The following is a 14,784-nucleotide window of genomic DNA, read 5'->3' as shown; positions in this document are numbered from 1 at the left end:
TATTTAAATAATTTAGATCCAGTGACCTTTGTGACCAGCCATAGCAAAGCAGTCAGCTACATTATGCGCCAAACGCTGCTTTCCTTAACACAATTAACCTCCAATCTGGAGGGAGTTGAGAGTGGGGGGAATTATAAGAGGATGATCCTCACATTTCCACCAAGGCAGTGTGGAAATTCCCCCCTGTGCCAAGGGAGGAAGGTTAGGTAGCATGTGCGGGGTCCACTATAGTAAAAAGAGGCAGATGGTTAGCTTCCTTCTTGATCTGCATAAGGCAGAGGTCCAGAGGACTCCTAGGAGTTCAGATTTGGCAAATTGCCCCCAATTAGAAGGTATATAGAAGCATATAAAGCCATGTTCAGTTCAACAAGTGAAGACATGTGAGGACGGTGCAGTCACTGTTTTGTGACAAATGTTTAACATTGTTAACACAGCATTTTATCTGGGGGGAAGTAACGTTTTTATTTGGGTCACTTCTTTCTTAATATGTAATTCTAAAAAGAAACTGCCCGCGAAGTGTTCATGGTGGGATAACCTGATGGCAATGGAGAATCAAAACAAGCATGCAAACGTGAAATAAATGTGAATGATTTGTTAAAACACACAGCAACACATTTTGTGTACCTAACAGCATTAAACTACAAAGTCTGTTAACTAAAACAGCCTGTCTATAAAAGAACAGTACTTACGACCGCTGCCAAGCTCCTCAAAAAGGTATTGAACTTTCTCCCACTGTGTGGCATTCTGTTGTGGTGGAGCCTCGATTGGCACAAATGCTCTGTAAACACAACCAAGATTTGCGACAATTTTGGTTCGGTTGCATTAGTCCTACTTGTTTACAGATACACCATACAGCACACTGTACTGGGACACACTCTGTTGTTCAAATTCCTTAGAAGGTGTCGCAGCAATGAGATCATTTATGTTACATGCACGTACAGTACATGTGATACAGTGAATCGCCATCTCAAATTAACACAAGACCAGGGTTTAGCACCCAAACTGTATTTTGGTAAGCTATTTAATACCATTCAGCCTTCTCTCCCTAAAGTGCATTCCTCTCCCACCAAAACAACCTTGCCCTGAATTCCCAACTAATCTAGACAGGTCCCTTGCAGAGCTGAAAGGTTTTGATCACAATTGTATACATGTGGCAGTAAAAGGTCAGAAACCATTAAAGATAAACAAAAGCGTTGCAAGATACTGCTGAGTGAACTCTCTCCCAACAAAAGGCTGGTGTCTCCTGGTGGCTGAAAGGCAATTCAGGGTGAAAGCTAACATGTTGTTAAAAATAGAGGGACCGAAACTATTGTCAGAACAAAACACCAGCAGTTTCAAACCATGAAGCAAACATTTGGATAAATTACATGTCGCTGACAGGCCATTAGCTCGCTTTAGCTGAATTCAAGACACCAGGAAATCAATTGTGTTTTGATGTTGCCTATAAAATAAATACACTTGAAAATGTATATGATAGATTCAATGTGTTCAAAAAATATATTAAACCGGTGCAGAGTTAAAGGAAGCATCTCACATTGAAATTATTTCAGACGGATGGGGTTAACAATAGGTGCCTGTATCAACGGGTAGGGTGTCCTAACCCTTTTGTCAAGTGGAATATACATTTATAATGATGTCTGTTATTCAATGAGTAAAACTATGGGTTTTTCGTTGTTGTTGTTGTTGTTGTTGTTGTTCAAGCCCCTTTCCATTTGTTCTTCATTTTCCTTATCCTTTTCCGGCTGTCAAGTAGCAAAAGAAGCCATCATGCATTTCACTTACCCAATTAATAGCAGCACCACACAGACAATGGCAAATCCAACTGTGTATTTCACAGCATTTTTGACTTGCTGCAATAAAAAGAAAAAAATAAACTGGTCAATCATGTCTATTAACACAAATACAGTGTAATTTACTGTTCATTGGTTCAAGGGGTTCACAGTCCATTAAGCAAATGAATATCACTATATTCACATCCTCCCATTCATGCATAAATCCTTCTTTAAGTGCCTGGACTTGCACTCTTTTCATACTTATGCGTATTCTCCCACCCAGACTTCTGACACATCCACCGAGTGCATGCTGTGACAAAGACGCAAAATTCATTCAGAGTAAAATTAGCCCACAGAAAATTAAGACAGCCTATACTGATGGCTTGAGATTATTACTCAATAGACATACAGTAGATGAACCAGTACAACTGAAATGTGTGTCAGGCAAAGTGTCAATATCTTGCAGGCCGCACTAAGAAATCTGATGTACAAATGCATCTGCCGACAAAATGACTCAAATAATGAAATAACTACATAGCGCATTTCATAACAGCTAGGGCCGTAACAAAGCACTTTACAATACAATAAATAAAACAAAAACAATAAAAGGCCGTGGTACACGTATTAATAACTGATGCGGAGCATAATTTTATTTATTTATTTATCTATTTTTACTGTGTATGAAATAAATACTATATGTAATTTAATCAGAATACTGTGCTTAAAACTCGATGCATGTTTGGAGGTCCATCACTTAAAAAACGGGGTTTGCCTACCATGCTCTAAATGTACCCAACATTTTTGCACTACATACCACTTTCATGAAGGCATATTTTGACTGACCGGCATAGAACCACATATGATCAAATATACAACTCACCACTAAGCCATCATGACTAATGTTGTTGTTGTAATTATGTTGCAAATATGTTATCTCGAGAAAATATACTTCTTTTGTCAGTGAACTGAGAGGAAAGATAAGAGAAAAGAAGAAAGATATAGTTCCCATTAATTTTGTGTAATTTTAAAGCGGAGGTCAACCTAACCATACTTTTTTCAGGAATACGTTCTATGCAGGCCCACTAGTTGAAAAAAGGCATTCTGATTAATATTGCGTTTATGGAAAATTAGTTAAGCAGCAAAAATGCATCTGTTTTTAGCCTTCTCAGGGGTCGGCCACTTTGTCATTTCTGTCGACTGAAAATGACATCACAACTACTCAGGGCTCAGAAAATGACCAATCACGGCTCAGCTTCAGAAAACAGGTTAGCCGTGATTGGTCATTACCTGAGCCCAGAGTAGTTGTGATGTGACATAAGAAAAGTGAAGTGTTACCGAGCATGTGTTGACGTTGTCATCATCTCTTTCTTCATAGTAAAAATAAACAAAGGGGATCCATAGAAACACACACAAGAGGATGATGGAGTAAAGAGCTGTGGACAGACATAATATTCAGAATTAGTCTTCTTCAACTCTTTGTACATTGTTGACAAGAAAGACAGCAAGTAATGCTCAAACACAAAATTACATATCATGGTAAAGCTAAAACAAAACATTCTTGTGACACAGAGACTTGCATTTTAATACATTCTCTCAGGTGATAATTCATCATGAAAAAAGATTACTCCTCTCATGGCAGCCTGAAATTGTTATAAAATGTACCCGGTTAATCCAAATGCAATGATTTGAAATTTCCCTTGATAGGTTGAGGCACCAGTAAGTATGTGCCAATTAATTTTTGTGAATATATTTCACATTTTCCAAACTTGCACAATCATAGACTAATATAATTTTTTATCTCAGTCAGATCATTAAAATACATATAAATGTCACAAGATAACAGAAAGTGCTTTAACATGACTTGTTCACTTTTTGCCAAACGTTTTGTGGATGTCTTTATATAGATTTTATCACTATCCAAACAAAAAGAGAAGCTTAAAAACTTGCACACAAAAAAATGATACAAATGTTAAACCACTTTTTTTCAAAATTAGTTACAGTATATTTAATTGACAGCTGTAGTACTAATAAAACTATATTTTATGTCAAAATAATGATGAATAACTATTACAATTCCCAAAAGAAAGAAAATGACAGACCACATATGGTAAACCATTTTGGCAAATGGCTGAAATGACACAAAGTGAAACATTTCAAGCAGTCTGAATACCTTCCGTACCCACCGTATAGTGTTGACCTATCACGAGCAACAAGTACACCAAGGTTCATTAAAATCCAAATCTGCTTGGTTAAACTCAGGGCACGAACACCCCAAGCGATTATAAAAATACTCTTTTGCAAAAGCTACTGCATTTCACAAAATGTTCTTTCTGCGGCAGACAAATAATTGTGATCCGTTATAGTTGCTTACTTTTTTTCCCCCCCCAGCTGTGAATGTGACAGGATGTTATTTTCAATAAACATGTGCGTATTACTCCACTAAGGTATCAATTTAAACTCATTTACAACTAGATAAAATGAGTTTAGGAAGATGTTGAGAGCAGGTAAGTGCAAGCCATACACATTATGCAGTCACTGGTACAGTATATGCTTGTGGGTTAAGGCAATGGTTCAAATGGGTCTAATCATAACTAACACCATGAATTTTATTAACATATTGAGAGAACGGGTCACACTGCATTACCATACATCATCTGTTACTCTCTATGCAGATCTTCCACAGGGTCGGGAACAAATGGCTGGGGATAAAAGTTTAACACATTTATCCCCTTCATAGCAGAGGACCATATAATTAAATGTGCTGGTTTACAAGTTCCCTATGTTTTGTATGGGGTGCTGTAGGCCTGCACGATATGTCGTTTGAACATCGCGATTGCGATGTGTGCATGAGCTATAGTCACATCGTAGGACGTGCGATGTTTTAACTTTTTTTTTTTTTCTTAGAACACGCAAACTTTTGTTTTGTTTCATAATAGCAGCAAGCTACTCCGTGCTCTTACACAGCCTGTCTCGCTTACCCCCTCCCTCCTGCCAATCAGTCACCGCCCCCTCCCCCTCCACTCTCACAGCCACTGCTGTCTGCTCTGAAAATACTAACAGGCGACATGGAGGAGGAGACGACAGCGGCAGAAGCGTTCAACAGTCAACGTCCGAAATATGAAAGTATTTCGGCTATAAAAAGGAAGATTCAGAACAAAAAAACATCCTTTGCCAACAGTGCCTTGTCGTTGTTGCTGCAATCGCCTTCACAAGCCCCTGTGTGACCAGTTCAAACTAAGAAGCTGAAACTTCATCAACTCAAAAAACAATTACAGATGGCTTTGCCAGCGTAACTCCTTGTGATAAGAAGTCCAAACAGCACCGACAAATCACGGATGCAATATGTTTTACAGACCGCTTTAGTTATTGTTAAATTTTTGTGAACAACTCAGGGGCCTAATGCACCTGCTCTTTAATTTTTAATATTTTTGTTCTAATTTGTTTACAACTTTGTTGCAGTTTCACAAAGGTTTTTTATCTTAATGTTATATTTTTGTAAATTTTTGTATTTTGTAAATACATATTTTTTTATGTTCTTCTATTTTTTTTAATTGACTCAAGGGACTAGTGCACCTGCTCTTTTATTTTTTTGTTGTTTAAAATATGTTTAATATTTTGCTGCTGTTCACATTGAAGTGTGAAATAATGTTAAATAATCTATTATGTTACAGAGACATGGCCTCCGTGATCCCTTTTATATACAGCAATCATAATTCACAGATGAACCCCTTTAGTCTGGATTAAAACAATATTATATGAATACAATGATGTCATGGGGAGTTTGCCAAATTATTCAAAAAACAAATCTATTCAAGTCATTTGGTGAAATTTATTCTATTTTTAATATCGCAATATATATCGCAAACCCCCAAAAATTGCAATGTCATTTTTTTCCAATATCGTGCAACCCTAGTGTCTTGCATTTTACTCATGGGGAATGAATAGAAAAAAAACACTTTGGGAGATTTTGCATATAATGTATGTAGACATAAAAGCCTGTGCGTAATGATGACACACTGTAAAAACAGTCCGGAATGTGTAGTGGCTCACGAATAAGGTAAGCACCATCAAATATAGCACTGCAAGGTGCAGAATCCCTCGCAGAGCCGTATAAGGCTTAATGAGAAACATTAGACCCTTGTGCTCACCTTACCGTGGCCGTCCACAAGGGTATTAGAACCTAGACTCTTGTCCCTTGCTGACAGGTGAAATATTACATTTTGTGTGAAAATTCAAAGCCAGGGGACATTTCTCTCTGAGATGCTCCCTGACAAAGGACTCCAGAGAGTGATGAAAATATCTGTCTATGCAGGCACTTGCTGAGAGGTATGGCACTATGACAAGAACTCACATCTCTGCTAAACACTGGGGAGATACCGTGTGGATAAAACTGTATGAATGAGGGTTGGGGAGGTTTAAATAGCCCATTAGTACCTGTCTCAGGGGCCTCATCAAACTGAGAATACAGTTAAAACTGCTCATATGGCATGACAAAACCACATGACAGCAGCTCTATACTTCATGTTAGTTGTCAAGTTGCAATCAAATTTGTTCTAATGTTAATGTTGGAAATCTTCAACAATCTGGAAATTTAACACATTCAAGATTTTTCTACAATACTGGAGACCTCTTTGTGTTCCCAATCCCATTGGCTTCATGGGACTATCAGCCTTATTCGCCAGGTTTTTATGAACGCAGGGCTTTCATTATTATCAATGGTGACTAGTCTTATGCATCTGTAGGTGCCGTTTCATGCCGACGGGCTAGCTCGGGGTTCCAGACTGCCCCTCAAAGTTGCCATTTTGCCCCTAAAATCTGAGACAGCGCAACAAATTTGTTAATCTACCAGGGGTATTTTGCCCTGTTGCTTCAAGGGTGGCAAAGTAGTCGCTGTGCTGTTTGGTGACATTGTGTGAATCACACTTAAGACTGGAGGACGTGAAAGAGTTGTCTAAGAAGATTTTAAAGAAAAACATAGCCAAGCACATAAAGGTAAAGGATATACCGTAAGACCATCTCCAAATAGCTTGATGTTCCTGTAACTACAGATGTACATATTCAGAAATATAAGCTCCACGGGGTGACGGGATTGTAGCCGAGCAGCCAGGGTGTCACCACAGGGGGAATACTTTTCTCAAATTTAGACAAATAATAAGACTGGTAACAAAAGAGACCATAAAAACCTATAAATAAATTGAGGAACCTTTTGGCAAGGCACATTAGCTCTATGTTCATAGATGCAAAAATGAAGCATATCAGGAAAAGAACGTCCTTACAGTGAAACATGGAGGTGGCTCTGTTTTGTTCTGGGACTGGCAAGAGTGTCTTGAATCTGTGCAGCCAGAGTATAATAAAATCTGAAGACTGTCAAGGTAGTCTAGAGAGAAATATGCTGCCAAGTGTCAGAAAGCTTAGCCTCAGTCACAGATCATGGCTCTTGCAAAAAAAAATAAGGACCCAAGACACACATCTACAGACACCAAAGAATGACTAAAAGCAAAACATTGGACTATTCTAAAGTGGCTTTCTGTGAAACCTGAACTAAATTTGATTGAACATCTGTGAAAGGAGCTGAAACATACTGTCTAGTGAAAGTACCTTCCCAACTTAAGACAAGTGGAAAGTTGAAAGCTATAGAAAATAGTTTGATTGTAGTGAGTGCAAATTTGCGCAACTAAATATTAAGTTAAGGATCTCATTATTTTTGTCCAAGCCTGTGTTGACTTTTTTTTTTTAAATAGTAAAAATAATTCTGTTGAACCACAATTCAAAAGCAATGTCTTAGTTTCACTGGTTGATTTTCATTAAATTTCAATTCATTCATACTTTGGTCAGATTCAAATTATTTCTGTGAGCACTATAGGTGTTTCTTTTATTGTTTGTTTGTCATGTCCATGTGTGTATTCTGTGAAAATATTAGCAGAATACCTAGCCTGTCATACCCGCCATATTCCATTGTCCAAAGCGGTTGCAAACAATTATAATAAAATGCATTTTCTCCATAGGAAGCACTAACATGAGTTACAATGTAATTATTATGATTAAATAGGTAATTCACATGTAAGAAAACACATGTAACATGTATCAAATTAGAAAATAGGCAACTTCTTTTTTAAACACACAAATGTATTCAGTTTACTATATCAAAGAGAAAAATAGAGCTGCCACGTATCGCTGTAAAAAGAAAGTGAACTTAAAAGGTTTGATTAGTGAGGGAGCTCTGCATCCAACACACATGGAGCTTGGTCTCCACCTACTGGTAAATAGAAAAGTGAAGTGTCTTAATGTCTTGAAAAGGGCATCAAAAAAGGTAACATTTAAGTTTTGATAGGCAGAAAAATGTACTTGCTCAGTGTCAGCTAGCAAGTCCTTTTATTGGATGTGGGTCCCAACTGGCAGGGGACATGAAGGTAGGTCTATACACGACAGTGGACTGACTGACAGAAGAATGTAAATGTAAATCTAAATAAGACACAAAATGGGCTGAGTGTATCTAAATATGCAAACTGAAAAAAACCCACACAATAACAGGGACTACAAGGCTTAATAATTAGTACTTCCAAGCTGTAAATACCCTTGCACATCTAAACATTATTTAATATCAGAGTTGTATACAAACTGCCACATTAAAAATGTACATTTTGGATATATGTCACAGTTTCATAACAATTGGTTTGGATCGATGTCATTGCAGATACTGTACGTTTGCACAATACCCGTAAAAATGCATCAATTCTACACACCGATACCGCCTCACGAGTTTGACACATACTGCCTGTACAGGAGCCATGTCAGCCATTTAGAGATACTTTAAAGAGTAAGTCAACCCAAACATATTTATTTCAAGATCTGTTCTATGCAAACCCACTAATTGAAACAAGACATTCTGGCCATTTAGTCACTTCTGTCGACTGAAAATGACATCGCAACTGCTCAGGGCTCGGGTAACGACCAATCACGGCTGACCTGTTTTCTGAAGCTGAGCAGTTGTGATGTCATTTTCAGTCGACAGAAGTGACAAAATGTCCGCCCCCTGAGATGGCTAAAAAGGGGTGGATTTTGCTGCTTAACTCATATTCCACAAACACAATATTAAATCAGAATGCCGTGTTTTAACTAGTGGACCTGCTGGGAACATATTCTTGAAAAAAATGTGTTTGGGTTGATTTCCCCCTTTAAGGCCCAGGTGTCAAATTCAAGGCCCAGGAAAGCATGTCACCTTCTGTAATGCTTGCTAAAATCTGGACCAAAATTTCAACTTGTTATGCGTAATACATAATAACATTGACAGTGCAAGCATTTTCTTCTTATTTTAATAAAGTAACTTGAACAATAGCTGAAAAAACTATTATTCTTGACTTCTAATTTCAAAACTAGTTAACCAGCAGTTTGTTGTGTAATAACATGAGGAATTGAATAAACATTTATATGGCTTCCCAGACATAACAGCCCTCAGAGGGAAACCTTAACTACAAGGTGGCCCCGCGAATAACATTAGATTGACACCCCAGTTTTATTGTTAGCATGGGTGACAACATACTTCAGCCAACAGCAAGTTATGCTCTACTTGAGTGGCCGCCGCAAGCCATCCTGCAGGTACAGAGTTTCGAGCCAGCCTGTTGCCCACTCCACACGGCGTGCCTCCGGCAATGCCAGTCACACGTCTGTCAAGAAACTGTGCCGCGACAGATCTAGTAAAGACAAGTGGAAGTCAACCCCCAAAAAGTCTTTGCAATAATGTGTTCCATGCGTCTTCACTAGTCAAAACACAGCATTCTGATTAATAGCGTGTTTGTGGGATATGAGTTAAGCAGTAAAATCCACCTTTCTTTTGTCCATCTCAGAGGGCAGCCATTTTACCACTTGCTGTCGATTGAAAATGACATCAAAGTTGCTGAGGACTCAGGTAACCAATCACGGCTTGCCTGTTTTCTGAAGGCTGTTCTTTCAGCTGCCCTGTCACAGTTTCATGTCATAGCTCGTTCTATTCTCAGAGAGCAGTCTTTTAATTTCTTTTTATTCGTTTCATTTTGTGGTTAAACATACATCTAACCTCCACGCCTATCCTTAACCGAAGTCATAAGAGGTGAAAGAATCAATATTACAATAAAGGCATGACAGTTGCGCTAGTTCTTTCTGAAACCAGCATAATAAAAAAGGCTGATGATACTGTTGCATGTCTTCATGTAAACATACGTGTATTATGATCGTCTGGTCAAACATAAAAGCAAGAAACATCATAACCATAAACTGCATTCAGCATGGGCGTGTTGATTGGGTTGGTGTACAAGTAGGCCTACATAAATTATCAATAGCATATTTTGATGATGGGCGGCACGGCACGGTGGTCGACTGGTTAGCACATCTGCCTCACAGTTCAGAGGTCGTGGGTTTGATCCCGGCTCCGGCCTCCCTGTGTGGGGTTTATATGTTCTCCCCGTGCCTGCGCAGGTTTCCTCCCACATTCCAAAAACATGCAGGGTAAGTTGATTGGACTCTCTAAATTGCCCCTAGGTGTGATTGTGAGTGTGGATGTTTGTCTCTGTGTGCCCTGCAATTGGCTGGCAACCAATTCAGGGTGTCCCCTGCCTACTGCCCGAAGACAGCTGGGATAGGCTCTAGCACGCCCGCGACCCTTGTGAGGTTTGGCGGTAGCGATAATAGATGGATGGATATTTTGATGATGACAGGCTCACACTGGCAAAAATCCAATCTGTCCAGCAGATTGTCTTTCTGATGTCATGACACATATGCAGGAGAACATAATCTGAAATGAACATTATAGTCTAAATCCAGTTGAGAAGATGACATCGACAGTGTTACATGGCATGGCACATAGAAACATAAGTCGTCTGTCCAACTCGAGGTAATGCCTTAGAATTAACTCTCACACCGAGATTCAGGGTCAAATACTTCAAATGTCTTAAACCACAAAATTACATCCTTGATGCACGACAAATTTAACTGCTACTCCATAAACATGCTTTACAGACAGTTTGTCCAACAATTGAATTAAAAATTGAAGGGATACATCCTTTACGACTACACCTACTGAATTATTCATGTCCTGTGTCTGATCTACTGAAAGTTTATATTTCAGTGTTTGTTTAATCTAAACCAGAAATTAAATCTAATTTGTATGTCCAGAGGACAACTGATTGCAGTCCCTTAAATGTTGCATTAACATGCGTTGAAAACAGTCTTTGAAAGCTGCTTTGAAAGTTTATTGTCGTATAACCAGTGGAAGTAGTTCATTGGATTGAGCTGTCGAAGCAAGGAGACAGCTTGTCATTTCTTAACAGACGGTGCATAACAGTGTTGCTTGGAGGCACTTTAGGCTAGCAGCTGTTGGAAAATGTGTGATAGTGTCTCTGGAATGGCTGAATTTGCTGTCATCAGAGACAGCAGACTCAAAGCCAAACACGCAGGCCAATCACTGAGACATTTCAGTGCCACTATAGTTTTATGTTAGAGAGTGATAAGCAAAACAGTCTGGATTCTGGCCCTGTTATAATAATCATGGACAAATACTCTTATTATAAACACCGTGCGCTGTATTGGGGGCTGTATTCTTTCATAATAAAACTAAAACAAAGTAAAAACTACTCAATCCTTGAGGCCACCTGACATACTGTGTATATTGCAGAGGCAACAGGAAGGTGTCCTTTTTATCTATAGCTGTTGAAAAGCTATTCCTGGAATGAACTGCTGTGTTGTGTAGTAAAATAAGTGTTTAGATATTAGCATATGTAGCTGATGGTGTCGCCACTCAGTGACGGTGTGAATGTGCTTTCTGTCTCCATCCATGTGCTTGACTGGCAACCACTCTAGCTCCCCGCAAACTTTAACTTAAGCATCTATTTCAAGGGAATCCAAACTACGGCCCGTAGACCATTTGCCAACATTTTTTATTGGCCCACGGCATATACAAAAAATAACATTTCACATGGCTCGCATTGCTGTTTAAAAAAGTGGGTGGCGAGTGGGCATCGTTAGAAGTCTGGCTGTTAAAAAAAGTGGTGAAATGTGAGTGATGAGGACTACTACTACTACGACTGTTAACTCATTCCCAGCTGTGGCCGGTCATATTTGTCAACTGGAATACAACTGTTTACTGACACTAATATATTTGTCAAGTGCGTTTTTCAGCGGGTAAGTGTAGAAGAGGGTCTCATCCAGCTTGTCTGTGCAACTTTTGTTTGTAAACCAGTGTAATGACTAACTGATCGCCTAGATGTGAGCTCAGCACAGCTTTTGAGTAGAAGACAAAAGTTAGGCGGTGAAAACAGGCTTGTCACGCTGATTATGAGGAAGAGAAATGCCAACATGTACCACATTGCACAGGTTTAGGCACCTGGAACAAAGTCTGTATGTATGGTATACACACAGTATGTGACTTTGTAGATAGTAGAAAAGTGTGTGTTATGATCATGAGGAAACATTCAAATCGAGCCATGCACTGAGTCAGCATTGCTCACGACACATTTTTTCGTGTATATCTGAAAATAAATAATTATTTTTCCATCAAAAGCTCTTGTTTTATATCTTGGGGTTTCACAATGCCAAAAATATTACCATGAAAGTCACGGTTCTGCTTCTTTTTACAAAAAGCTTTTCTTCTCCGCTTTTCGGTTAGAAATCATTGTTTTTGCTGTAGTCGAGCAATGCTCTACTGCTGATTATTAAAGTACAGGAAAAAGCTAGAAAAATGGGTGTGTGGTGAAAGAAGGTCGAGTATTCTGTTAAGTTTGGTACTTGTCACAGTACACAAAATTCCGGTGGTCAGTAAAAATGCTCTAAAACAGCTGGCAATATGGGTTGCTTTAAAAATGGTTGGCAGTGTATGAGTTAACAAAGCTTTTCTGGATATGCAAAGACACAAATTTAAAGCTAAAATTATCACAGAATTTATTTTCATAGCACCACAGAGAATAAAGATAATTCATCTTTTTCCTCTTTCTGCTCAGTGTCGAGACCGATTTGTGAACATATAACATGAATGGTCCTCAAGGATGGTCAGCTTAGTGCATAATGCTCTTGTCGATGGAATTCTGCTGCTGCTCAGTGGAGGGGCAGATCTATTGTAGTGGGATGCAGGGCCGTGGGCCACCACCAAACTTTTACAATGTTCTAATCACCTTTAACAGAAAGCCTTGTGACATATCAGTTTTTCAAAAATAACTATACAATGTAAACAATGTGTAATTGTTGGCTTGATGGATTGGTTTTAGCATGTTTAATTTGTTTAAGGCAAAAAATGTCGAACTGACCCTTGCATTCTTCTATTTTTGTGGATGCGGCCCTCGGGGGAAACAGTTTGGACACCACTGATATTCTAGTTGGTCAAATTAATTTGTTCCATTAAGTACCATTTACTGTTCTGTGGTTATCAGTCTACTTTTCCTCTGGCATCAATGGTACCCTTTTGTATTAGCATGAAAAAAACACAAAACAGAAAAAATAAGTAGAAACACTTGTGGAGTTACTAAGTAATACTTGACTTAGATACTCAGTATGTCCAACAATTATTAATAATACTGAGTAAGTTTATTACACAAACAATGACTGTCAATGTAATCACTTTTGCCTGTGACTGTTTACATCTGTATAATAAACTGATGTTATTATAATTATTCAGCGCAATATAATTAACTAATTGTCAATTTGGTCAGGTTTGCCAAAAATTGGGTCCTTGGCTTGGAGATGATGCTTGATGAGGTGATGAGGTGACAATGCAAACAACTGCAGGGGTATAAGGAGGTCAACATTGTGAGAACAAAAAGAAACTTGCGAGGCCCAGAGTCTAACAACCGGTAGATAAGACTTAAGGACCTGATAGACCAAACCGACGTCGGAGGTTGTGAAGTGTCGTGGCGTCCGAATGCGCCGCCTGTTTGGTGTAGTGGCCACCGTCGTAGTGTCGTAACCCGTTTGTAAGCGTCTTGGGGGCGTTTACGTATGTTGAATCGGCGTCGGCAGTCGTGACGTTTGGTCACTACGTTGGCTGTTAGCTAGCAAATCAGCGCTCGGAGCAGCAACGGGAAGTGACAAATGCGGAAAAACAGTGAGCACGCCTCCACTGCCTTAATCTTCTTACAAGTACAAGAGCGAGGGTTGCCAATGTAAGTATTTCACAATACTGTGTCAAGAACGTGATGGTTTACTTCGCATGGGAGTTCATCGTGAGCGAAGAATATAGCTGAATGCATTGTTTACGTTTTTATAATCCGCCCCCGGCCAACATCTTTCCGGTTGGATTTTTCTAACCATGAGAAATGGTGACTACCGCTGCAGATGGTATGGAAGGGTATTACATCCTATGCAAGCGCAGAAGGTACTTTAATAGTCAGCGTCGCTGTCTGTCGTTGCGGTATATTCCTCCAGCGTGACGTGCCGACAGCCGGCCGGGCGCCACGGGGGGTAAGCGTCTGTCACTGTTGGCCAGCGTCTTTTTGTTCTATCTCGGCCTTTAGGGTAAATGAACGATGGCCCGCAGCTGTTATGATCAAGATAAAGGATATTCAGACTTACTGTAAATCACGGGGGAATACTGAAGACAGATACTCTTTATTTGCAAATTCATGAGATACTACTCCACGTTTTATCCACGCGTGTAATCTACTAAAGTGGAAGGCTAAGGGAAAATACTCACCATAATATCCATACAGGACAGTATCTTCAATCTGGGCTCTTGTCTCATTGTTTACAGCCCATTCCTAGATGTTGAGGAAAAAACTGTATGAAAATCAAACATATTAAAGAACATCTGATTGAAAGTAAAGCCAACTTATAAAAATAGCACAATTATATAAAGATAACTTTTTTTTTCTGCTGAAGGTGTGTGAAAATATCTGTTGATATCTGCCATGCATCTCACTATTGTTGTTTTGATCGAACATGATTTAGTTGGGCAAAGAAGTACAAGTTCAACTAAAGACGATATGATCATGATCATATTCTTGTCATCGCTTTCAAGGGTGTAAAAGATCTTTGGTGTCTTTATCCGTGAAGC

The 14,784-nt window shown here is 39.1% G+C and overlaps 1 protein-coding gene across 1 annotated transcript in view; it reads right to left on the bottom strand.

The window, feature by feature from the left end:
* lmbrd1 (LMBR1 domain containing 1) overlaps positions 1 to 14,784 on the bottom strand; it is a 46,964-nt gene that overhangs the window by 25,473 nt on the left and 6,707 nt on the right. Inside the window, exons 3-6 of the mRNA XM_086045162.1 lie at positions 14,425 to 14,488; positions 3,108 to 3,205; positions 1,783 to 1,850; positions 690 to 778 (exon numbers count right to left, since the gene is read on the bottom strand). Coding sequence (XP_085901288.1) covers positions 690 to 778; positions 1,783 to 1,850; positions 3,108 to 3,205; positions 14,425 to 14,488 — 319 coding nt within the window. The remainder of the gene's footprint in view (positions 1 to 689; positions 779 to 1,782; positions 1,851 to 3,107; positions 3,206 to 14,424; positions 14,489 to 14,784) is intronic.

The sequence above is a fragment of the Filicampus tigris genome, chromosome 11, assembly GCF_054856515.1.
Source record: "Filicampus tigris isolate MCC_2025a chromosome 11, RoL_Ftig_1.0, whole genome shotgun sequence".
NCBI lineage: Eukaryota > Metazoa > Chordata > Actinopteri > Syngnathiformes > Syngnathidae > Filicampus > Filicampus tigris.
The sequence above is the reverse complement of the archived record's forward strand: the minus strand, read 5'-3'. Positions and strand labels throughout refer to the sequence as shown.